This window comes from Natrix helvetica (assembly GCF_964273705.1).
Source record: "Natrix helvetica genome assembly, chromosome: 14".
NCBI lineage: Eukaryota > Metazoa > Chordata > Lepidosauria > Squamata > Natricidae > Natrix > Natrix helvetica.
In genome coordinates, this window is record NC_138564.1 from 3,895,851 (window position 1) to 3,921,433 (window position 25,583).

The 25,583-nt window shown below is 45.6% G+C and overlaps 1 protein-coding gene across 4 annotated transcripts in view; it reads right to left on the reverse strand.

The window, feature by feature from the left end:
• SCARB1 (scavenger receptor class B member 1) overlaps positions 1 to 25,583 on the reverse strand; it is a 62,773-nt gene that overhangs the window by 17,617 nt on the left and 19,573 nt on the right. For all 4 annotated transcript variants that reach the window (XM_081966920.1, XM_081966921.1, XM_081966918.1 and 1 more), the window contains exons 2-7: positions 21,214 to 21,371; positions 14,556 to 14,697; positions 11,371 to 11,574; positions 7,184 to 7,279; positions 1,959 to 2,074; positions 563 to 729 (exon numbers count right to left, since the gene is read on the reverse strand). In XM_081966920.1, coding sequence (XP_081823046.1) covers positions 563 to 729; positions 1,959 to 2,074; positions 7,184 to 7,279; positions 11,371 to 11,574; positions 14,556 to 14,697; positions 21,214 to 21,371 — 883 coding nt within the window. The remainder of the gene's footprint in view (positions 1 to 562; positions 730 to 1,958; positions 2,075 to 7,183; positions 7,280 to 11,370; positions 11,575 to 14,555; positions 14,698 to 21,213; positions 21,372 to 25,583) is intronic.

Below are 25,583 nucleotides of genomic sequence, written 5' to 3' on the forward strand. Positions count from 1 at the left end.
CCTGACTGGAACTGGATGCGTAGAATGTGTCATCGTGGCAGTGGGAGACTGGACCATGGGATGGACTTGTGGGTATGGTGGCAAGAACTTGAACTTTCAACTGGGTGGGGAAAACCGGGAAGCTTTCAGATTCGGGTTTTCCCAGATGTGTCAACAAAGCTCTCTTAATAAATTGGAACTTTGAGGAATCCTTTGCCTCGGACTCTGATTTACTTTTGGATGCTATTTGGAACCCTGACATCCTACTTGAGTGGGGAGGGGGGGTTGGACTAGATGACCTACAAGGTCCCTTCCAACTCTGTTAATCTATGCCTGTACTTTATAACCTGGAATGTCTTCCCTTTAGATGCATTATTTCCATTAAACTTTTCTAATCTCACCTTTACTGAAAGAAAGAACAAAATGTATAGTTTTATGTTATTCCAATAACATCATCCTTTCAGATCTTAGATCCTTCATCAGCTATTACTCTACTTGTGTCAAATCCTCTTCAAATCATCCCATCAGGAAAATGGGAAACTTTGGAAATGCTTCGTACAACCAAAAGGTTCAGCAGACGTACTTAATTTACAGGAGCTGATGTTCTGGATTCCGGATTGCCGGCATGGGCAGAAGCCCTCGTTGGGTGGATAGACGGTCCCGTTGGCAAACAGGGTCTTTGGAGCCGTGTAACGATAAACTGGTATGCCTTTGAAGTCTCCAGATTGGGTGTAGTTTAATTTAATTGACCTGAAAGAGACAAGATTAAAAGAGAGGTCAATTGAGACAGAGATTCCTTGGAAGACCAGCATCCTGATGGACCATAAATGAAAAAGATGGACCATGAATGAAGAAGATGGAGCATAAATGAAGATAGAGCATGAAGGAAGAAAATGGAGCATGAAGGAAGAAAATGGAGCATGAAGGAAGAAAATGGAGCATGAAGGAAGAAAATGGAGCATGAAGGAAGAAAATGGAGCATGAAGGAAGAAAATGGAGCATGAAGGAAGAAGATGGGGCATGAAGGAAGAAAACGGACCATGAAGGAAGAAAATGGACCATGAAGGAAGACAATTGACCATGAAGGAAGAAGATGGAGCATAAATGAAGATAGAGCATGAAGGAAGAAGATGGAGCATGAAGGAAGAAGATGGAGCATGAAGGAAGAAGATGGAGCATGAAGGAAGAAGATGGAGCATGAATGAAGAAGATGGACCATGAAGGAAGAAGATGGAGCATGAAGGAAGAAGATGGACCATGAAGGAAGAAGATGGACCATGAAGGAAAAAGATGGACCATGAAGGAAGAAGATGGAGCATAAATGAAGATAGAGCATGAAGGAAGAAGATGGAGCATAAATGAAGATAGAGCATGAAGGAAGAAGATGGAGCATGAAGGAAGAAGATGGAGCATGAAGGAAGAAGATGGACCATGAAGGAAGAAGATAGACCATGAAGGACTAAGATGAACCATCCACAGGAAGAAGACCATGAAGGAAGAAGATGGAGCATGAAGGAAGAAGATGGAGCATGAATGAAGAAGATGGAGCATGAAGGAAGAAGATGGACCATGAAGGAAGAAGATGGAGCATGAAAGAAGAAGATGGACCATGAAGGAAGAAGACGAACCATCCCCAGGAAGAAGTTCATGGAGGATGAAGGAAGAAGATGGAGCATGAAGGAAGAAGATGGACCATGAAGGAAGAAACATCTCTGAAAGTTGAGAATGGAGATGGACAACTTGGGTGGTTAGATGCTGCCTTCAAATTTAGCGGAATCAGAGGTTGAAGGCTCCACATTGGATGACCAGCAACATTTTGCGGACATCTAATCCCGAGAAAATTTATTTGAGTGATGGCAGGAGATGAAAGTTGGATATTTGGCCATTTGCTCATTGCACTGAAGATATATTTGAAAGGTTGGGCAGAATTCTAGTATAGGACAAGGTCTTGTAGAGGCAAGAATTTGCAAGAAACTCACCTGCAGGCATCTGGAGTATAGAGTTCCACTGGTGAAGATGGGGTCATGAATGGTGGCCAAAGTTCTCCAGCGGTTCCATTGATCATGTTACATTCTTCAGAATGCCAATAGGATACCTGTCAAGAGAGAAGGAACTTTAATGTCCAGAAGCCAGGTTGATACATATGAGAATCCATGCCTTCCTCTAAAGCAGGGAATCTCCAAACTTGGCAACTTTACAACACAATAGCAAAGTTGAAAAGGACCTTGGAGGTCTTCTAGTCTAACCCCCTGCCTAGGCAGGAAACCCTATACCGTTTCAGACAAATGGCTATCCAACATCTTTTTAAAGATTTCCAGTGTTGGGGCATTCACAACTTCTGGAGGCAATTTCTGTTCCACTGATTAATTGTTTGAACTGTCAGGAAATTTCTCCTCAGTTCTAAGTTGCTTCTCTCCTTGATTAGTTTCAGTTCTGGCCCCCGTCTCCCACACCTGTGAATAAACCAGAACACAAGCTTTGCTGTTTGCCACTTTAATTACTGAGATAACTAATCCTTTGGCTGAGGGCCCAGACAACTCACGTTCAATAGAGCAACCCAGATAATTCAAATGAAGCAAAGCAGATAGTCCAAACAAACAGACACGGCTAGAATACAGATAGATTTTCTTAACTACTAATTCGAACGGTTGTTTCCTGCAAATGTCCCCTCCCAACGCCTCACCTATAATCTCTCTTGGGAGGGACCAATCCATAACCACCTGGGCTTAATTATTTTCTGTGAATCTGCCTACGGAGTTGCTGCTTCCGTTTCTCAGCCCGTCTCAATCTAGCATCAGGGACAAACTGCCTTTGATTCTCCCCACTGCTCCATTCCTCAGGCGCCTCCTGGTGGCCAACCAGCCTCTCTGGTCCCTGCTCTGAGTCTGAACCCTGCACAGGGTCCTCCACATCGTCCAGGGAAGACTCATATGGTTCCTCGCTATCCGAGTCCATCAGCAGCTCAACCGGATCCTGCTGGGCCACAACAAGTTTCCATCCATTGCTTCTTATCCTGCCCTCTGGTGCCTTGGAGAATAGTTTGACTCCCTCTTCTTTGTGGCAACCCCTGAGATATTGGAACACTGCTATCATGTCTCCCCTGGTCCTTCTTTTCATTAAACTAAATAGACCAGGACATTTTCTCAACTTCCTGCTCTACATCCCTTCCCAGAATTTAACAGAATAACAGAGTTGGAAGGGACCTTGGAGGTCTTCTAGTCCAACCCTCTTTCCAGGCAGGAAACCCTACAGCACTTCAGACAAATGGATATCCAACATCTTCTTAAAGACTTCCAGTGTTGGGACACCTGCAACATTCTGAAGGCAATCCTTTCCACTTGTTCTCACTGTCAGGAAATTTCTCCTTATTTCCAGGTTGCTTCTCTCCTTAGTTAGTTTCCATCCATTGCTTCTTGTCTGCCTCCTGGTGCTTTGGAGCATCGATTGATTCTCCTCTTCTTTGTGGCAGCCCCTGAGATATTGGAAGACTGCTCTCATGTCACCCTGAGTCCTTCTCTTCGCTAGACTAGCCAAGCCCAGTTCTTGCAACCGTTCATCATCTGTTTTAGCCTCCAGTCCCCTCATCATCTTGGTTGCTCTTCTCTGCACTCTTTCTAGAGTCTGAACTTCATTAAGTTGGAAGAGAGCGAGAACGTGAAAAAGCAAATCCAGAAGCGTGACAGTTTTTTTGGCAGGAGATGGGACAGAAGCTGAACAAGCCTGCAAAATTATATCACTCTCTCTTAATCTTTAGTGTTTCCAAGAATCCTTGCCCTACCTATTCTCCCTCCAGGCCTACCTAGAGGGACATGCAGTTATCTCTGAGTTGGCTCCACCCATAATGTGCTGGAGCAGCACATTAAAAAAGTCCTGGATGATCCAATATCAGTTGCAGTCCTTGGCATCAAGCAGGTTGCAACTTGAATTCTTTCAGGGAGTCACCGTGTTCCCAAACACCTAGTCCCAAATGTCCATTTCCTCAGTCGTTATATAGAATAACAGAGTTGGAAGGGACCTTAGAGGTCTTCTAGTCCAACCCCCTGCTTAGGTAGGAAACCCTACACCAAATCAGGCAAAGGGTTGTCCAACATCTTCTTTAAAACTTCCAGTGTTGGAGAATTCACAACTTCTGGAGGCAAGTTGTTCCACTGGTGAATCGTTCTCACTGTCAGGAAATTCCTCCTTAGTTCTAAGTTGCTTCTCTCCTTGATTAGTTTCCATCCATTGCTTCTTGTTCTACACCCAGGTGCCTTGGAGAATAGTTTGACTCCCTCTTCTTTGGGGCAATCCCTGAGATATTGGAAGACTGCTATCCTGTCTCCCCTAGTCCTTCTTTTCATTAAATTTTCACAGTTACTACTGTTGAGCAAGGTATCGCCTATATTGTACTTGTGCATTTTGCTTTTCTTGCCTAAATGTAGAACCTTACTCTTTTCACCATTGAATTTCATTTTATTAGATAGTGCCCAACGTTCAAGTTTGTCAAGATCCTTCTGTATCTTAAGTCTTTACCTTCTGGAGTGTTGGCTATTCCTGCCAGCTTGGTGTCATCTGCAAATTTGATGAGTTCCCCATTTATTCCCTCATCCAAATCATTGATGAAGATGTTGAAGGGTACTGGGCCTAAAACAGAGCCTTGGGGTACTCTACTGCATACCTCCCTCCATGTAGAGGCAGCTCCATTGAGGACTACACGTTGAGTGTGGTTGGTCAGTCAGTTACGAATCCATCTGGTGGTGATGCTGTCTAACCCACATTCTTCTACTTTATCTAGTAGTAGGTTATGGTCTACCTTATCAAATGTCTTACTGAAGTCCAAGTAAACTATATCGACGGCATTCCTCTGGTCCACTAATTTTGTCACTTTGTCAAAGAATGCAATAAGATTACTCTGGCATGATCTGTTTTTGATAAATCCATGTTGGCTTTTGGCTATTACTTTGTTTACTTCTAGGTGTTCGCTAATTCATTGCTTGATTATCTTTTCCAGAATTTTTCCTGGTACTGAGGTCAGGCTGACAGGTCTGTCGTTTCCTGGATCTATTTTTTTCCCTTTTTTGAAGACTCCTGGACTTCAACTCCCAGAATTCCATGCCGGCTAGGGAATTCTGGGAGCTGAAGGACACAAGTCTTAAAGTTGCCAAGTTTAAAGCTAAGAACAACAGTCTAAAAAAAGGTTCATCCATCTTCTCACCTTGCATTAAGCTAATTCCTTCAAATGTTATATTTTCTTTGTAGTAGACTGGTGAGTTAATGTCACCAGGACAATATCTGCATCCATCTCTATCTCTCTTCCTCTCCCTCTCTCCCTATTCTATTCAGACGGGGTGACTAGATCGCCAATCTGCTACAGAGAAAAAATAGCATGTAAGGAATTAGCTTAATGCAAGATGAGAAACTGGATTATGATAAGAAAGAAAGGAAGGAAGGAAGAAGGAAAGAAAGAAAGAAAGAAAGAGACAAGAGACAGAAAGACAGAACGAAAGAAAGAAACAGAACGAAAGAAAGGACGGAAGGAAGGAGGAAAGGAAGGAAGGAAGGAGGAAAGAAAGAAAGGAAGAAAAAGAGACAGAAAGAAAAAGACAGAGACAGAAAGACAGACAGAAAGACAGAACGAGAGAAAGAAACAGAATGAAAGGAAGGAAGGAAGGAAGATGGTGAGCTGTTAGGAAGGAGAAGATCTCCAGCAGAAAGTTCTCCATAGCAGCCAGATTTTGAATAAAACACATTGTACACCCCCCCCCCAAAAAGAACAATCTACCAGGGAAAAAATTATGAAAATAAAATTATTGAGGAACTCTTTGATGCGCCTCCAAAATCAAGTTTATGTGAACAGAGGATTGGATTCCTTTATAAAAAACAATTCTTGGCCTGCCGCTGAAACGGATGTAAAAATATTTTATTTATTTATCAGATTTCTATGGCTGCCCATTCAAGGTGACCTGAGCCTTTGAGGGTTACTTGGACTATATAATCCATGCGTTATTCAGGCCAAAAAAAAGAAAGGTTAAAATCAGGATGATGGGAGCTGTAGTCCAGTGACATGGAGTTGCCAGGAGTGAGCATCTCACTGCCTATCTGATGGTGGAGATGTTGTTTCAATCGTTGGGAGAATGCACCTGCTTTTTGCAAAAGGCATGCCGTGAATGATTCACCTCTTTGTAAAATTCCTGCTCCAGATATTAATTAATCCTGACACGGTTAGAGGAAAACGCCCTGATATCACATCTGTCTGTTAGCAAAACAAGCAAAAAAGGGAAATAGGGCTCCTTATCTCTCAGCATAGCATATCTTAGCTGGGAAAAAGAAGTGTTGTTTAGCCAGTCTCTGGAACGTACATTCCAAAGCATGAGGGAAATCCAGCAGATTCTGAGAGGTTCTGGAGAACCGGTAGCGGAAATTTTCAGTAGTTCGGAGAACTGACAGACGCCACTTCTGGCTGGCCCCGGAGTGGGGAGGGAATGGGGATTTTGCAGTATCCTTCCCCTGGAGTGGGGAGGAACTGGGGATTTTGCAGTATCCTTCCCCTGGAGTGGGGAGGGAATGGGGATTTTGCAGTATCCTTCTCCTGGAGTGGGGAGGAACTGGGGATTTTGCAGTATCCTTCCCCTGGAGTGGGGAGAGAATGGGGATTTTATAGTATCCTTCCCCTGGAGTGGGGAGAGAATGGAGATTTTGCAGTATCCTTCCCCTGGAGTGGGGAGGGAATGGGGATTTTGCAGTATCCTTCCCCTGGAGTGGGGAGAGAATGGGGATTTTATAGTATCCTTCCCCTGGAGTGGGGAGGGAATGGGGATTTTGCAGTAGCCTTCCCCCGGAGTGGGGAGGAAATGGGGCTTTTGCAGTATCCTTCCCCTGCCACACCCAGCAAGCCACACCCACCAAACCACACCACAGCCACCAAGCCACGCCGACAGAACCAGTAATAAAAAAAATATGAATTTCTCCCCTGCTCCAAAGCCTATATGAAAATATCGGGGGAATACAGATAGTCCTCAAGTTACAACCACCACATTACGCCAAAATGCTAAGTGACACATTTGTTCAGTGACTTTTGCCCCCATTTTATGACCTGCCCAAGCAGAAGACTCTACACCATTTCTGACCGATGTGCTCCCATTTAATTAGGCAGCACTTATGGGCGTTATTTCATTATGGTTTTTCAGCTTTTTCTTTCTTAAAAAAATATTTATTTTGTTTTTACCTCTTTTAATCCATTCCAAGAATCCACCATGTGAGTTTTGTTAATATCATCCTTGCCTGTGAACACTGTGAAGAGACCCGAGTTTGAATTGTTTAACTGCAATGGAAAAGAAGTACCAGTTAGGTGACTTACACACTTTTAACAATAAACTGGCAGTTGGGCATTTCGAATCCCTAGCGCCGCGTAACGGAGTGAGCTCCCGTGACTTGTCCCAGCTTCCGCCAACCTAGCAGTTCGAAAGCACGTAAAAAATGCAAGTAGAAAAATAGGAACCACCTGTGGTGGGAAGGGAACAGCATTTTGTGTGCCTTCGCCATTGAGTCATGCTGGCCACATGACCACGGAGACGTCTTCGGACAGCGCTGGCTCTTCGGCTTTGAAACGGAGATGAGCACCACCCCTAGAGTTGGGAACGACTAGCACAGATGCGCAAGGAACCATTACCTTTACCTAACAATAAACTGAACTCTCCGTTGACTCATTTTTAAGAAAAAAGGAGTATAGGAAAACAAAGGCTACCATTTTAACATAGTAGGTCATAAGAACCAGGGCAGAGAGGTAAATTATCTATGCAGATTTAGTCCTCGATTCACAACAGTTTGTTTAGTGACCATTCCAAGTTACAACAGCACTGAAAAAAGTCACTTAGAACCATTTTCCCCACTTAGGAGTATAGTGACTGTAGTGTCCTGGGGTTTGTGACCTTCTGACAAGCAAAATCAAAAATAACCGTGTTACTAACTTAACAACTGTAAAGATAAAGTTTCCCCGTGCGCATATGTGCTAGTTGTTCCTGACTCTAGGGGGCGGTGCTCATCTCCGTTTCAAAGCCGAAGAGCCAGCGCTGTCCGAAGACGTCTCCGTGGTCATGTGGCCGGCATGACTCAACTCCCGAAGGCAGTTACCTTCCCACCAAAGGTGGTTCCTATTTTTCTACTTGCATTTTTTACGTGCTTTCGAACTGCTAGGTTGGCAGAAGCTGGGACAAGTCACGGGAGCTCACTCCATTACGCAGCGCTGGGATTCGAACTGCCTTACTTTCTGATCGACAAGCTCAGCGTCTTAGCCACTGAGCCACCGCGTCCCTATTAACAACTGTAGGGATTTCACTTGATAAGATTCAGTTTTCTTTTAAATTATAGTTCAATGCAAATTTTAAACCTTTCCTCCACATATTTTCCCACCATTGTTAAGTTTCTAGGAGTGGGCAGTTAACGTTCATCTTCCTTGATCTCTGGTTAGCTGTGGGTGTCTGCATTCAGGGAGGAACCAGCACCCTTCCCGACCACTGGTTATGCTGGCTGGCTGGGAGGAAAACTGGGGAAATGCATTTGGCCAACATTCCAAGATTGAAGATTGAAATCGTGGCAGGATTCCCCAAACAGTTTGCACCAACGCAACACCTTCGGTATGTTAATTTGGAAGGCGACGGTGAGGAAGTAGCTAGCATCAGGGGAAGTCAAAACTCCTCAATTTACAACCACAGTTGAGCCTAGCGTCTCCGTTGCCAAGCAAGACAACTGCAAAGTGAAGGTTTTGCCCCATTTTACGACCTTACTGTTCACTGAATCCCTGCAGTTGTTAAGTGAGTCACACGGTTGTTACGTGAATCCGTCTTCCCCCATTGACCTGCCTTGTCAGAAGGTCGCAAAAGGGGATCGTGTGACCTGGGGACATTGCGACCATTATAAATACGAACCAGTTGCCAAGTGCCTGAATTTTGATTTTTTTTAACCACGGGGGGCCTGCAACGGTCATTAAGTGTGAAAAAGAGCCATACAAGCATATCACAGAAGCGAGTACACCCCCCTAACATTTTGGGAATTTTTAAGTATATCTTTTCATGTGACGACACTGAAGAAATGACACTGGGCTACAATGTAAAGTAGTGAGAATACAGCTTGTATAAGACTGCAAATGTGCTGTCCCCTCAAAATAACACAGCACACAGTCATTAATGTGTAAACTGCTGGCAACAAAAATGTAAGGGGGTGTAATCCCTTCTGTGATATACTGTAAATCCCTTTTTTTCAATCCCGCTGGAACTTCGGTCACTAAATGAACTGTTGTAAATCAAGGACTCCCTACACCAGGGGTAAAATCCAGCAGGTTCTGACAGATTCTGGTAGTGGAAATTTTGAGCAGTTCGGAGAACCAGTAGGGAAATTTTTTGGAGCTGGGAGAACTGGCAAATGCCATCTCTGGCTGGCCCCTGGAGTGGGGAGGGAATTGAGATTCTGCAATATCCTTCCCCTGGAGTGGGGAGGGAATGGGGATTTTGCAGTATCCTTCCCCTGGAGTGGGGAGGGAATGGAGATTTTGCAGTATCCTTCCCCTGGAGTGGGGAGGGAATTGAGATTCTGCAATATCCTTCCGCTGGAGTGGGGAGGGAATTGGGATTTTGCAGAATCCTTCCCCTGGAGTGGGGAGGGAATGGGGATTTTGCAATATCCTTCCCCTGGAGTGGGGAGGGAATTGGGATTTTGCAGAATCCTTCCCCTGGAGTGGGGAGGGATTGGGGATTTTGCAGTATCCTTCCCCTGGAGTGAGGAGGGAATGGGGATTTTGCAGTATCCTTCCCCTGGAGTGGGGAGGGAATGGGGATTTTGCAGTATCCTTCCCCTGGAGTGGGGAGGGAATGGGGATTTTGCAGTATTCTTCCCCTGGAGTGGGGAGGGAATGGGGATTTTGCAGTATCCTTCCCCTGGAGTGGGGAGGGATTGGGGATTTTGCAGTATCCTTCCCCTGGAGTGGGGAGGGATTGGGGATTTTGCAGTATTCTTCCCCTGGAGTGGGGAGGGAATGGGGATTTTGCAGTATCCTTCCCCTGGAGTGGGGAGGGAATGGGGATTTTGCAGTATTCTTCCCCTGGAGTGGGGAGGGAATGGGGATTTTGCAGTATTCTTCCCCTGGAGTGGGGAGGGAATGGGGATTTTGCAGTATTCTTCCCCTGGAGTGGGGAGGGATTGGGGATTTTGCAGTATCCTTCCCCTGGAGTGGGGAGGGAATGGGGATTTTGCAGTATTCTTCCCCTGGAGTGGGGAGGGAATGGGGATTTTGCAGTATCCTTTCCCTGGAGTGGGGAGGGAATGGAGATTTTGCAGTATCCTTTCCCTGGAGTGGGGAGGGAAGGGAGATTTTGTAGTATCCTTCCCCTGGAGTGGGGAGGGATTGGGGATTTTGCACTATCCTTCCCCTGGAGTGGGGAGGGATTGGGGATTTTGCAGTATCCTTCCCCTGGAGTGGGGAGGGATTGGGGATTTTGCAGTATCCTTCCCCTGGAGTGGGGAGGGATTGGGGATTTTGCAGTATCCTTCCCCTGGAGTGGGGAGGGAATGGAGATTTTGCAGTATCCTTCCTCTGGAGTAGGGAGGGAATGGGGATTTTGCAGTATCCTTCCCCTGGAGTGGGGAGGGAATGGGGATTTTGCAGTATCCTTCCCCTGGAGTGGGGAGGGAATGGGGATTTTGCAGTATCCTTCCCCTGGAGTGGGGAGGGATTGGGGATTTTGCAGTATCCTTCCCCTGGAGTGGGGAGGGATTGGGGATTTTGCAGTATCCTTCCCCTGGAGTGGGGAGGGATTGGGGATTTTGCAGTATCCTTCCCCTGGAGTGGGGAGGGAATGGAGATTTTGCAGTATCCTTCCTCTGGAGTAGGGAGGGAATGGGGATTTTGCAGTATCCTTCCCCTGGAGTGGGGAGGGAATGGGGATTTTGCAGTATCCTTCCCCTGGAGTGGGGAGGGAATGGGGATTTTGCAGTATCCTTCCCCTGGAGTGGGGAGGGATTGGGGATTTTGCAGTATCCTTCCCCTGGAGTGGGGAGGGATTGGGGATTTTGCAGTATCCTTCCCCTGGAGTGGGGAGGGATTGGGGATTTTGCAGTATCCTTCCCCTGGAGTGGGGAGGGATTGGGGATTTTGCAGTATCCTTCCCCTGGAGTGGGGAGGGATTGGGGATTTTGCAGTATCCTTCCCCTGGAGTGGGGAGGGAATGGAGATTTTGCAGTATCCTTCCCCTGGAGTGGGGAGGGAATGGGGATTTTGCAGTTTCTGATTTTTCCCTCCGACAAATATAATAGCTGTAGTTTCCTTGTAGGAAGTCTCTGTTCTTGGAGATATCTGCCCATTTCAACCCCAAAATGTTCACGTCTGGACCCAGAGACCCCAACCCCAAGGATCTGACTTACGTCGGAAAACAAGCCGAAATTTTCACTGCCTGGACCTACGCTGACCCCAAGGCTGCTCAGGAACTGGGTGAAAGGTTCCTTGTAGCCCCAAATGATATCTCCGACTGTCCGGTTCATGAAGGCATTTTGATGGAAGAGGGCCAGGGCACTGCTGAAGGTTAACCTCAGGGCAAAGGGCATGTTTTCCAACATGATGGCTGCTCCCTTGAAGGAAAATAAAAATAAAAATCAACAGAGTAAAAGAAGAATCAGAACAAACAGAAAGAATAGTTTTAAAAACTGGTCGTGGTGGCGCAGTGGTTAGGATGCAGCATTGCAGATTAATTCTGCCAACTGCCAGGAGTTCAATCCTCACCTGCTCAAGGTTGACTCAGCCTTTCCATCCTTCCTAGGTGGGTAAAATGAGGAGCCAGATTGTTGGGGGCAAAAGGCTGACTCTGTAAACCGCTTAGAGAGGTCTGGAAAGCCCTATGAAGCAGTATATAAGTCTAAGTGCTATTGCTATTGCTCCTCCTTTTCCATTTCCTTCCTTCCTTCCTTCCTTCCTTCCTTCCTTCCTTCCTTCCTTCCTTCCTTCCTTTCCACAATGGTCAGAATGCAGTATTGCAGGCAAATTTACCCACTGCCAGCAGTTCGACTCTAACCAGTTCAAGTTTGACTCAGCCTTCCATCCTTCTGAGGTGGGTAAAATGAGGACCCAGATTGTTAGCGGCAAGACTCTATAAACCGCTTAGAGAGGGCTGTAAAGCGGCATATAAGTCTAAGTGCTATTTCTAAGTGCTATTGCTATTAATTAGTTGGCTTAATTTAATCAAGGGACCGGCTTGCCACCAAAGGTTTTGGGCGCTCCATCTCTGGAGGTCTTCAAGAAGCGATTGGACAGCTATTTGTCTGAAATGGTGTAGAGTTTCCTGCTTCAGCAGGGGGTTGGACTAGAAGACCTCCAAGACCCCTTCCAAGCTTATTATTCTGATGTTCTAAATGCCAACTCGGCTTGTTTTCTCATTACCGCAAAGCAGACTAAGAACCTTCTCCATGAATCTCAGGGAAGATCTGCAAATGACTGTTAGACTTATTGGAATCGTCTAAGATTTCCTGCTTCAGCAGGGGGTTGGACTAGAAGACCTCCGAAGTCCCTTCCAACTCTGTTATTCTATTATTCTCATATTCTATAAATGTGGAGATGCCTTTCCTAATTGCTATCCAGTTTGTGTTCCAGCGAGGAGGAGATATCCATCTGGTTCTGTTTAGGCCCACGCCCTTAGAAGTATGTCACTAAGCCACATTTGAACAAAACAAGGACTTATCATGATGTGTCAATTCCTAAGACTTTTGACCATGGGGATGCTGCAAGTTAAGTGTGAAAAACAGTCATCAGTCACTTTTTCCGGTGCCGCTGTAACTTTGAATGGCCACTAAATGAACTGTTGTAAGTCGAGGATGACCTTACAGATGAACAGAGCTGGAAGGGACCTTGTAGGTCATCTAGTCCAACCCCCCACTCAAGCAGGAGATCCTATCTACACCATTTCTGACAGATGGCAGTCCAGTCTCTTCTTGAAAGCCTCCAGTGATGAAGCTCCCACAACTTCCGAAGGCAAGTCGTTCCACTGAATATAGAATAACAGGGTTGGAAGGGACCTTGGAGGTCATCTAGTCCAACCCCCTCCCCCGCCCCAGCAGGAGACTCTACGCCATTTCTGACACTCATCCACCTCCAATTGTTTCAGAGCTGGGGACTGTCAGAAATGACCTGGAAATCCTCTTGTATAATGGCCAAAATTGTGGAAACCTTTTGGAAAAAGTGTATTTTCTAAAACTAGCTAATAACACCACTTTTTTGGGGGGGGGGAGTAGTACCATAAGATTATATATCCATGGAAAGATAATTTAATCAAGAATGTAATGCAATAACTTTTATGAAGGATTTTCCTATTAGAATAGCAGTTATAAAGAAGAAAAGTGAAACGAGATATACAAAAATGATCACCATAGAAAAAAGGAGATATAAAAAAAATGATCACGTCAGTTAATACTTAGCTGGGTAACCTTTAGCATGAATTACGGCTTTACAACGTCTTCCCATGGAGTGAACCAAGTCTTTTAGTTCTTTAGCTGTTACAATGTGAAACCAAGATGGAATGATTGCTTCTATTAACTGGGTTTTAACTGGGTTGGCTCCATAGATTTTCAATTGGGTTAAGGTTTGGGCTATTCCAAGGCCATTCCAGCAGTGAAATACGATTATCTTGAAACTATCCCCCCCAAAAAAGTGGTGTTATTAGCCATCAAATCTCAAAAATACAATTTTTTTCCACAATTTGGGCCACTACTGTAAGTAACATTTCTCTTTAACAGAAATAACTCCATATCTTCCCTTGGCCTTCAAAGAAAATGGCGCCCGTAAATCCTGACATCATCAAACTGTATTTATTTCTAGGTATGCAAAGGTTAGCAGTGGCTCTCGAGAAAAAAATCTTGTAGCCATTAGCAAGCAAAGAATCAATTCCTTGGTGACCTTGTGGAGCTTCGTTTCTGAAACATAGAGGGAAATTCTGGAATCTGTTCATCTTTTCCTGCAATCCTGCGGAAGATTGCAAGTAATTATTTACTGAGTTCTCTGCAATATTTGCAGATCACCCTGTTCCACTGAGACTTTGAGGGCACAGCAAGGGAAAAACAAAACCAACCGAGTCAGAACACTGTCATTGTGGATATGGAAATTTTATATATAAATAGCTGATAACTCGGCATTGTCCAGGTATTTAATTATAGGGGAAAATGTCCGGACCCAACGTAATTTCTAATGTTGGGTTTTCCCCCTTACCAGAGGGAGTCCCCTTGTGGAGTACTGTGAAGCCGTTACCATGGCAACCCCACAGCGCTGTACGGTAGAATCCATTTTAAGGAAGTACGGTAGAAGCCATTCTAAGGCACAACAGGCTGTATCTTAACAGAACACACACCCTGAGGGGGTGTTAGGGGTGTCTTACCCCCACAGCATTTGTTTCTAGAGAGTAAGTCATCTGTGTACCAAGTTTGGTTGAAATTGCTTGAGGCATTCCAGAGTAATGCTAGAACACACACACACACACAGAGCCATTTATATGTATATATAGACAAAGAAAATTGCATAATAAAAAATAATAATAAAAAAAGATCCCCAGAGTTGGAAGCTCACTTACCAAAACCAAGATATTCGGCATCATGATGTAATCGGATTCCGATCCGTTGGAACGGTCCGGTTGGAAGACGAAGGAGCGATAACCCAGAAAGGAGACAGTGTTGTTACTGTGAAAAGTAATGTTCTTTTTCTGCCTATATTCCCTGCAAGAGACGCAGAACACGACAAAACAAATCAGGGGTTAAAAAGGTAAAGGTTCCCCTCGCACATATCTGCTCGTCGTTCCCAACTCTAGGGGGCGCTGCTCACCCCCGTTTCAAAGCAGAAGAGCCAGCGCTGTCCGAAGATGTCTCCGTGGTCATGTGGCCAGCATGACTAGATGCCAAAGGCGCACGGAGCGCTGTTTCCTTCCCACCAAAGGTGGTCCCCATTTTTTTCTACTTGCATTTTTACATGCTTTTGAACTGCTAGGTTGGCAGAAGCTGGGACAAGTCACGGGAGCTCACTCCGTTATGTGGCGCTAGGGGTTCAAACCCCTAGCGTTTCTGATCGACAAGCTCAGTGTCTTAGCCACTGAGCCATCAGGAGTTAGAAGGGCAGGGTTTTTTTGTGTGTGTGATTTAAACCCCCCATTTAAGCAGGAAAGAGACATCCTTCTAAATGGCAGGTAAAGCAATAATTTCGTTTTGGCTCCGGTTTAAATGAGGCCCAGGGTTGCCCGTGGTTGCGCTTAAAATCAAACAAAGGGCACTTCTTGCTTTCCAACAATTTTATTTTGCAAGGGATCCAGGCCGCGTTCCCCACCACAAGCCGAGGCCGAACAGTTTCCCGGTTGTTATTCTGCCCAAATTTCATAACTAGAACTTCATACATTTGGATGGTTGGAGTGACGCTAAATTGAAAAGAAGAAAAGACGACCCAGACAATTGCTCCAGTTTGGGAAAGAGGCCAGCAATCCTCCCTCGGTCCAAACCGAAAAAGACAGGCTGGGTCTAGCCTTCCATCCAAATTTAGCAGCTGCAAACAGTCTGCTCTTAAAAAGTTGAGGTTTTCACTTGTAAGATTGGTGCCAAGTCCTTCGCTTTGTTTCTGTCTTTTCTGAAAACTGGTACTACCATGCACGAGTGAGTGGCTTGCCGTGACCTACGCAGCCCGAGAAAATTCCTTGCTTTGTGATTTCCCCCCCCCCCCAGTTTTTCGTAGCAATCTCGAAATACGTTTTAATTGTACGGACTTGTATTTTTTAAGGGTTTCAATAGAAGACGATCTCTGTAGCTCAGGGTGGAGACTTGATGCCGCCTGAGCTTGGTGGTTTCCCAGCAGATGTTTCCCTACCAAGCTAGGCAACATCATCAGTGCTAGAAGGGAGTGGGGATTGTAGGGAGGAAGAGGAGGAGGAGGAGGAAGAGTGTGGGGTGCTTGGTATTCTCTGAGCTTGGGGGTTTTTCTTGCAGATGTTTCGTTACCAAGCTAGGCAATATCATCAGTGTTGGAATGGAGTGGGGTTTGTGAGGAGGAGGAGGAGGAGGAGGAGGAGGAGGAGGAGGAGGAGGAGGAGGAGGAGGAGGAAGAGGAAGACTGTGAGGTCCTTGGTGTTCTCTAAGCTTGCTTGGTTTCATTACCCAAATTAGATAACATCATCAGTGCTATAAGGAAATGGGGTTTACAGAGAGGAGGAGGAGGAGGAAGAGGAAGAGGAGGAGGAAGACTGTGAGGTCCTTGATGTTTTCTAAGCTTGCTTTGTTTCATTACCCAAATTAGATAACATCATCAGTGCTATAAGGAAATGGGGTTTACAGAGAGGAGGAGGAGGAGGAGGAGGAGGAGGAGGAGGAGGAGGAGGAGGAGGAGGAGGAGGAGGAGGAGGAGGAGGAGGAGGAGGAGGAGGAGGAGGAGGAGGAGGAGGAGGAGAATGGTGGCATCCTTGGTGCTCTCTGAGCTTGGTGGTTTTCTTGGAGATGTTTCATAACCCATCATCAGTGCTAAAAGGATGGGATTTTGCAAGGAGGAGGAGGAAGAGGAGGAGGAAGAAAAAGAGGATGACAACAACTATAGGGTCCCCTCAACTTGGTGGTTTTCTTGCAGACATTTCATTACCAACCTAGGCAACATCATCAGTACCAGAAAAGAGGAGGGTTTGTGAGGAGAGGGAGGAAGGAGAGGAGGAGGAGGACTGTAGGGTTGTCCTTGGTTGTTTTCTTGCAGATGCTTCATGACCCAAGTAGATAATATCATCAGTCCTAGAAGGGAGTGGGATTTGTAGAGAGGAGGAGGAGGAGGACTCTGATTCTCTTGCAGGAGTATCCTTCGCCAACTAGGTCACATCATCGGTGGGAAGAAGTGTGGAGTTCCATTCCTGTTTATATACGGAAGATTATCCTGGCAGTGTTAGTGACAGTGTGCTTTTGTCTTTGGTTACTTCTGGATTAGGGAATTGTTTTCTACCTGCGCTTTTGTCTGGTGTTAATCCCTGCTTATCTGGGCTGCAGGTTTTAGCCCTTCTATTGGCTCAGCTTTTCTACCGTCACTTGTTCCTTGCCTTGATGATGTGGCCTCATTGGTTAATGAAACAGCTGCAAGCAAACAACCAACTCAGAAAGCCCCAAGGACTCCTTACACCCAAACCACCATGAGTAAACCAGACAATAAAAATGCATAGTAACCCCTGTCCCAGTTCAGCCTTGGACGTTGTTCCTTCCATGGGTGGAAGGCAATTGCTTCAAAAATGACTCGGCCATTCCTCTCAAGACTTTAATCCCTTGGCCTGGGAATAAATTCTGGGGATTATAATTCATTTCTAAGTTTATGCTTACTTAACAGGGAGTACAAAAAGAGTGACTCACATGCCTTCGCCCTGGGGTCTTTTTCGTAATCTCTCCCACGTGGGCAGGCTAATCATTCCACACTTTGCTCCACCAAGAAGCCACTGATGGAAGGCAGGCAGAGATGCCACCGGCTGCACGGATTGGGCCTTCCAGACGCAACCCTCCTCCGCTGTGTTACGTAAGAGCGGTGGAGCTGGCCTCTGCCGTGCGATGAGAAGACAATGCTAAGCGTGGGACGTCGGTTAAGCAACTGCTAAACTTTATAAACATTTGGAATTGGACGGTTTATCATAAATCCATAACCAATAATAAATAAATAAATAATCTTTGTCTTCTTCCTCCTTCTCTTCTTCCTCCTTCTCCACCACCATCTCTTCTTCCTCTTCCTCTTCCTCTTCTTCTTCTTCCTCCTTTCTCTTCTTCTTCCTCCTTCTCCTCTTCCTCTTCACCTTCTTCCTCCTCCACCACCACCACTTCTTCTTCTTTCTCTTCCTCTTCCTCTTCCTCCTCCTCCTCCTCCTCCTCCTCCTCCTCCTCCTCCTCCTCCTCCTCTTCTTCCTCCTCCTCCTCCTCCTCCTCCTCCTCCTCCTCCTCCTCCTCCTCCTCCTCCTCCTTCTTTTTCCTCTTCCTCTTCTTCTTCTTCTATGGATTGAAACTTAATAGAACACTAAATTCTTGCCTGTTTTGGTTTTTGCGTTGGTACCTGAACTCCGCACCCAGTCCAAAGTCACAGAACCTGAGAAACTCTTATTGAAATATGCCTCAGGTCAATGGATGGATGGTTGGAGAGAAACTGTACGGAAAACTTATGCAAGGAACTTATTTGTCTGTATATTTTTATGGACACTATGGATTTAGTGGCATAGTAGATTTTTATAGAGAGTCCTCAATGTACAAGAATTCATTTAGCAACCGAAGTTACAACAGCACTGAAAACAGTGACTTACGACCATATCTCACAATTAATAACAACATCCCTATAATTACGTGATGAAAATACTCTTTCTCTTCTCTCTCTCTTTTTTTTCTCACTGTTCCTCTTCTTCTTCTTTCTTCTCCTCCTCCTCTTCTCCTCCTCCTCACTCTTCCTCCTTTCTCTCTTCTTCCTTCTCCTCCCTCTTCCTCCCTTCTTCCCTTCTCCTCCCTTTTCTTCTTCCTTTCTCTCTCCTCCTCCTCCTCCTTCTTGCTATTTGATGCTATTGTAGTGCGTCTTTCATATATTGTCTCTCCATCTTCTTCTGGGTCTGTTCTTTGACCTTCTCCTCTTTTATATGTGTCTTTTATGGCATAGGATCCTAAGGCATTCTCTCCAGGTGAGCAAACCACTCCGCTTGCTGTCTTTGCGTGTAGTTGAAGGTTGGTTCTATTCCAGTTCTTTCTTCTATGGTCTCATTTTTTTTAAAAAAATTAATCCACTCCACTAATACCTCTGCGTTTTTTCAGAGCTGGCAGTGAGGTGGGTCCCTTTGACCAAGTCCCCTTCTGATGCGCCAAACTTTAGAACTAACTGACATTTGATCTCACTAGCTGCATTCAGCCTATAAACCTTAAACAAAGAGCTGGGAAAAATGGAGCTAATTCTGAAACTTTCCTTAATTTTTCCCCATCTTCTACTTGTGGCAATTACTTAAAGGTAAAGGTAAAGGTTCCCCTTGCACATATATGCTAGTTGTTCCCGACTCTAGGGGGCGGTGCTCATCTCCATTTCAAAGCGCTGCCTGAAGACGTCTCTGTGGTCATGTGGCCAGCATGACAGTGAGAACAATCAGCCCATGGAACTGAGTTGCCTTCAGAAGTTGTGGGAGCTTCATCACTGGAGGCTTTCAAGATGAGACTGGACTGCCATCTGTCAGAAACGGGGTAGGGTCTCCTGCTTGGGCAGGGGGTTGGACTAGATGACCTACAAGGTCCCTTGTAACTCTGTTAATCTGAATCTATCTAAGATAATCAAAGCCCTGGAGACTAAAACATGAAGAACGGTTGCAGGAACTGGGCATGGCTAGTCTAGGGAAAAGAAGGACCAGGGGAGACATGAGAGTTGTCTTCCAGTATTTGAGGGGCTGCCAGAGAGAGGAAGAGGTCAAGCTATTTTCCAGACCACCTGAACGCCAGATAAGGAATCATGGATGGAAACTGAACAAGGAGAGATTCAACCTGGAAATAAGGAGGAATTTTCTGACAGTGAGAACAATCAACCCATGGAACAGAAGTTGCCTTCAGAAGTTGTGGGAGCTTCATCCCTGGAGGCTTTCAAGATGAGACTGGACTGCCATCGGTCAGAAATGGTGTAGGGTCTCCCGCTTGGGTGGGGAGTTGGACTAGGTGACCTACAAGCAGTGGTGAGATTTGCACTACTTCGGGAGAATCGGTTGTTAACTTTCTGATCAGTTTGGTAAACTGGTTGTTGGAAGAAATTGTTAGGGCAGAGAACCGGTTGTTAAATTATTTGAATCCCACTACTGCCTACAAGGTCCCTTCCAACTCTGTTAATCTGTAAACTATCAGAAAGAAAGAAAGAAAGAAAGAAAGAAAGAAGGGAGGGAGGGAGGGAGGGAGGGAGGGAGGAAGGAAGGAAGGAAGGAAGGAGGAATACAAAAGAAAGAAGAGAGGGAGGGAGGAAGGAATCGAACCGAAGACCCTAATTTCATATCATCAGGATCAAAACTCTGCTGAAAACAAGACTTAAAATAACCACCCAGAAACACATCCCAGAAAGGACAATACATTAACAACAACAATGGGAACCAATAACACATAATAATGATATGCTTCTTCCTTTATCGGCTTAATCACCTTCAGGAAAAGCTATAATTTAGTCAGAATTAAATCAGAAAGGCATCTGACTTTAATCTAATTTACATCAGAATTAAACCAGAAAGGCATCTCGAAATGCCCAACCTTCCCTAAATGCTTTGCAAATGATTTGATTATCATTCTAGTTCTGGAAAATCTTCCTCCTTCGGCTGAGTTTGGTGATCCCAGTTGATTTGACCACGTTTGCCTCAATTAACCTGGTTTGGCCCCCCAGGTCAAAATTATACCCTGGTTATGTAGATGGGGCCCATGCTAAAGGCAGGATTACAGCTGGCTGTGAAGTGTGTTGTTTATCTTTGTGTTGTTGTTACTCAAAAAACACACCACATATCAAGCATTTATTCCAAATTGGCCTTCCTGATGAGATATCAACCAAGGCAATAAACCATTCAAGAATTCAAGTTCGGTCGCATAAAGAACTGTGGCTAAATTAATTAATTAATTAATTAATTCTTTCTTTCTTTATTTTCCTTTCCTTCCCTCCATTTCATTGCCCTCCCTCCTTCCTGTCTCTCTCCCTTTCTTTTCCTTTCCTTCCTTCCATCTCCTTGCCTTTCCTCTCTCCCTCCTTCCTGTTTCATTGTCCTCCCTCCTTCCTGTCTCACTCCATTTCTTTTCCTTCCTTCCTTCTCTCCATTTCCTTCCTCCCATCCATTTCATTGCCCTACCTCCCTTCCTGTCTCCCATCTACCCACCCACCCTCCATCACTTCCTTTTTTCTTTTCTCTCTTTCTTCTTTCTCCTTGCCCTTCCTTCCTTCCTTCCCTCCCTCCATTTCCTTCCTTCCATTTCTTTGCCCTCCCTCCCTTCCTGTCTCCCACTCACCCTCCATCTCTTCCTTTTTTCTTCTTTCTCTTTGCCTTTCCTTCTCTCCCTCCCTCTCTGTATTCCCCTCATTTATTTCCTTCCTTCCTTCCTTCCTTCACTTCCTCCCTCCCTCCCTTTCTCTCTCCCTTCCCCATTAGCTCCTCCTGCCCCAAATTCGTAACCAAGATTTATTTGGGCCGAGGCACGCAGAGTCCTGCCAAGCCCCCCCCCCCCCCAGGCACCTGTGAGCCGAGCCAAGAGAGGAATGCGCACCTGTACACATAAGGTCCCCGCTGGCTGACGACTGGCTTGGCGCCTAGAAGGATGTCCTTGGAATTCATCACTTCCATGAAGTAGAAGGAGAGGTAGAAGGGCACCGGGAGGTCCTTCCACAGGGTGTACATGGCACTCTTGGGGTCGATTCTGGTATTCTGCAATTGTAACGGACACGGGTCAGAATTGACAGCTGATCTTCACCAGCTGATGCCAAGCCAAGCCAGTGAGCAAACACAAGTTTACACAATGCACTACCCTCCGTTTCACTGGGAAAACTGTAAGAAGTGAGCAGTCACCCTTCTTCTAGAAGAATGGAACGTCCCGGGAAATGTTGAAAAGGCAGAATATTATATTTCCCTGGATCAGAAATGGAGAGACAGGTTTTTAGGCAGGAAGCAGACTCACTCTTAATAGCCCCCTCCTTTGTCAATGGGCCATTAAAAGGCCTGAGCTAGTCTATTCTACATAACAAAGATCTGCTCCCTTCAGCTCCAGGGTGATGGGATTAAGGCATGATAGGTTAGCCCTTTGCCCATCTCACAACAGGGCACCTGGGAAGAAGCAATGATCAAGCCAACATGGACTCACAGCCTAGAGAGTTGTCCCTGTATGGCCCCATGGGAGTCTGACAATCAATCAGAATACAAGATCAAGATCAAAGGCCAAAGAGGGCATAAAACCAGGAACTTTCAGCATCTTTTCTCTTCTTTATCCAACATCTGGAAGCCTGTGATCCCCCTTTTCCGTTCAGGAGCTCCAAGCCATGGGATCCTGTCCACCATTAAACCATCTTTCCAAGCAGCCTCCATGTTCCCAGTGTCCTTTTCCCCACTTGGAGCTGAGCGCAGAAGGACTTTTCTTCCAACAAAACAGACATATCCCTCGTGGTTTTTTCCTTCATCTTCTTCTTCATCCTACATTGCTCCCTGGCTAATCCTCGGACTTCAGGTAGTCCTCGACTTACGACCACAAACCGAGCCCGAATTTCCAAGCAAGGCCGTTTGTTAAGCAAGCCACGCCTGATTTCACCACCTTATTATTATTATTTTTGCCATGGTTGTTAAGCAAAGCACTGCGGTTGTTCAGTGAATCATGTCATTAAGCGAATCCCATGGACTGCTGATTGGAAGCCAGCTGGTTAGGTCACAAATGGCGATCAGGTGACTCCTGGGATGCTACAGCCATTGTAACTGGTGGCCAAGCACCTCAACTTTGGGCGATATTCATCATGGTCATAAGTGTGAGGACCGGCTGCGAGTCACTTTTATTTTTGTTTCCAGTGCTGTTGTAAATTTGAATGGTTGCTAAAGAAATGGCTGTAAGTCAAAAATTACCCAGATTAAATTAAGAGCGGGAAGAGACACCTACAACAATAGAAAAAAGAAAGGAAGAGAGGAGAGGAGAGGGAGGGAAGGAAGATAGAAGGGAGGAGGGGAAGATGGAAGGGAGAAGGAGAGAGGGCAGGAAGGGGAAGGGGAAGAGAAGAGGAGGGGAGAGGTAAGGGAAGAAGGATGGGAAAGGAGAGAGGAAGGAAAGAAGGAAGTAGAGAAGGGAGGGAGGGAGAAAAGAAAGGACCTACAGCAATAGAAAAAGAAAGGAAGAGGAGAGGAGGAAAGGAGAGGAAAGGGAGGGAAGGAAGATAGAAGGGAGGAGGGGAAGATGGAAGGGAGAAGGAGAGAGGGCAGGAAGGGGAAGAGGAAGAGAAGAGCAGGGGAGAGGTAAGGGAAGAAGGATGGGAAAGGAGAGAGGAAGGAAGGAAAGAAGGAAGTAGAGAAGGGAGGGAGGGAGAAAAGAAAGGACCTACAACAATAGAAAAAGAAAGGAGGAGAGGAAAGGGAGGGAAGGAAGATAGAAGGGAGGAGGGGAAGATGGAAGGGGGAAGGAGAGAGGGTAGGAAGGGGAAGAGGAAGAGAAGAGCAGGGGAGGGGTAAGGGAAGAAGGATGGGAAAGGAGAGAGGACGGAAGGAAAGAAGGAAGTAGAGGAGGGAGGGAGGGAGAAAAGAAAGGACCTACAACAATAGAAAAAGAAAGAAAGGAGGAGAGGAAAGGGAGGGAAGGAAGATAGAAGGGAGGAGGGGAAGATGGAAGGGAGAAGGAGAGAGAGTAGGAAGGAGAAGGGGAAGAGGAAGAGAAGAGTAGGGGAGAGGTAAGGGAAGAAGGAAGGGAAAGGAGAGAGGAAGGAAGAAAGTAGAGAAGGGAGGGAAGGAGAAAAGAAAGGGAAAAAGAGGGTGGTGTCAAAACAGGAGGAAGGGATGTTAAATAAAGCAACCCAAAATGGTATGTTATAACCCTGTAAATGGAATGACAAATGTATAAGAACGACGAATATAAAAAAGAATAATAACTATGGGAACGTATACCTATAATTGTACATAGAGAACAAAAAAATTTTAAAAAAACTTTTCCGGGGGGGGGGGGAGAAAAAAAACAATTACCCACCTTGACATCTGTGTGTGTGTTTTTTTTTTAAACCCAACTCTTGGAGAGAAAAAAAAGCAGAATTAACTTCCAGAGTCCCTGGCTTATTGCCCGAGACCTCCATTGCTGCATCAATTTTGACTGCCTTTTGTTGTTTTTGTGCTTCTGGCTGTTCAATGATTGTGATTCACACAGCCCAAAGGGGATTGTAAATTGTCTTAAGTGTTTTAATTATTAGTTGAGGCTTCTAACACTGGAGGGATTTCCCCCTGTTGGGCTGAAACAGGTTATTTGTCTACCCCTTTCAAACCCTGCCCCAAGGGCACGCTTTGTTTCCAACCACAACTTAGGGAAAAAGGCACCCTTGACTGGGTTCACACCTGTGTGAAAAAGCCAATTATGGCGCGTGATCCCAAATGAGTCACTTCGCTTGCGGGGCAATGCCAAAAGCCACCAAAGTCACATCGTAGATGCTTACCGGTGCAAATAAACCTTAGAAGGTTTTGGGGTTCTTTTGAAAAAATCCACATTTTCTTTGTCTATGGCAGGGGTGTCCAAACTTGGGAACTTTAAGACTTGTGGACTTCAACTCCCAGAATTCCCCAGCCAGCATAGTCCACAAGTCTTAAAGTTCCCAAGTTTGGACACCCCTGGTCTATGGAGATTTTCCATCCTCCAGATCCTGGTTGTCCAAAGGTGTTTTTTTTTTAAAGAGGCAACTGGACTTCCTTGGGTTTTTCTTTGAAGAGGTTTCTCTTCTCATCCGAGAAGCTTCTTCAGCTCTTGCTGAAGGTCTTTGCTGAAGAAGCTTCTCGGATAAGAAGCGAAAGGCCTGCAAAGAAGGGAAACGCCTTCTTCAGCAAGAGCTGAAGAAGCTTCCCAGATGAGAAGCGAAATGCCTTCCAGCAAGCACAAAAGTCCAGTTGTCCCAAAGGTGCTTTTTTTTTTTTCAAGTGGCAACTGGACTTTCTTCGTTTTTCTTTGAAGAGGTTTCTCTTCTCATCCGAGAAGCTTCTTCAGCTCTTGCTGAAGGTCTTGCTGAAGGAGCATCCCGGATGAGAGGCAAAACGCCTGCAAAGAAGGGAAACGCATTCTTTGGCAAGAGCTGAAGAAGCTTCTTGGATAAGAAGCGAAATGCCTGCAAAGAAGGGAAACACATTCTTTGGCAAGAGTTGAAGAAGCTTCTTGGATAAGAAGCGAAATGCCTGCAAAGAAGGGAAACGCATTCTTTGGCAAGAGCTGAAGAAGCTTCTTGGATAAGAAGCAAAATGTCTTCAAGCAAACACAAAAGTCCAGTTGTCCCAAAGGTGCTTTTTTTTTTTTCAAGTGGCAACTGGACTTTCTTGTTTTTTCTTTGAAGAGGTTTCGCTTCCCATCCGAGAAGCTTCTCCAACTCTTGCCTTGATGCTGAGCCTGACTCCCACGCCGCCGCCGCCTCCTTCCTCCTCTGATTCAGCTGCTGGAGGGGGGCGGCGGCCGACAAGCCACAACTTGATGTTTAATAATGTCTCCAGCTACAATTCTCTGTTTGTGTGGATTAAAACACAACCTATTGACACAACATGTTTACCTTTGCCCAACGGGCTGAAGGTTTCCCTGAAATCTACCGCTGGTCAGAGAATGCTCTGAATTGTCCAGAAAGCAGAGTGTCCCCAAACATGAGGCTAAAATAAGCCACGCTGGATGTGTGGTTTGTGGTTTCGTGAGCGCTACAGACACACAGGCCAGGAAAGTTAGCTCGACAATCTCTCATTCAAAGGAAAGAGGAACTGGGATCGGCAAAGAAATATGCTGGGCTCCCTTGTTTATCAATTTGGAGGTCACAGACCGCGTTGCAACAGCCATGGTACAAAGCAAGTATGGGAAGTCCTCGACTTACGTTCATTTAGTGACCGTTCCATGTTACAGCGGCAGTGGAAAAAAGGGGGGTTAGGATCGTTTTTTCACAC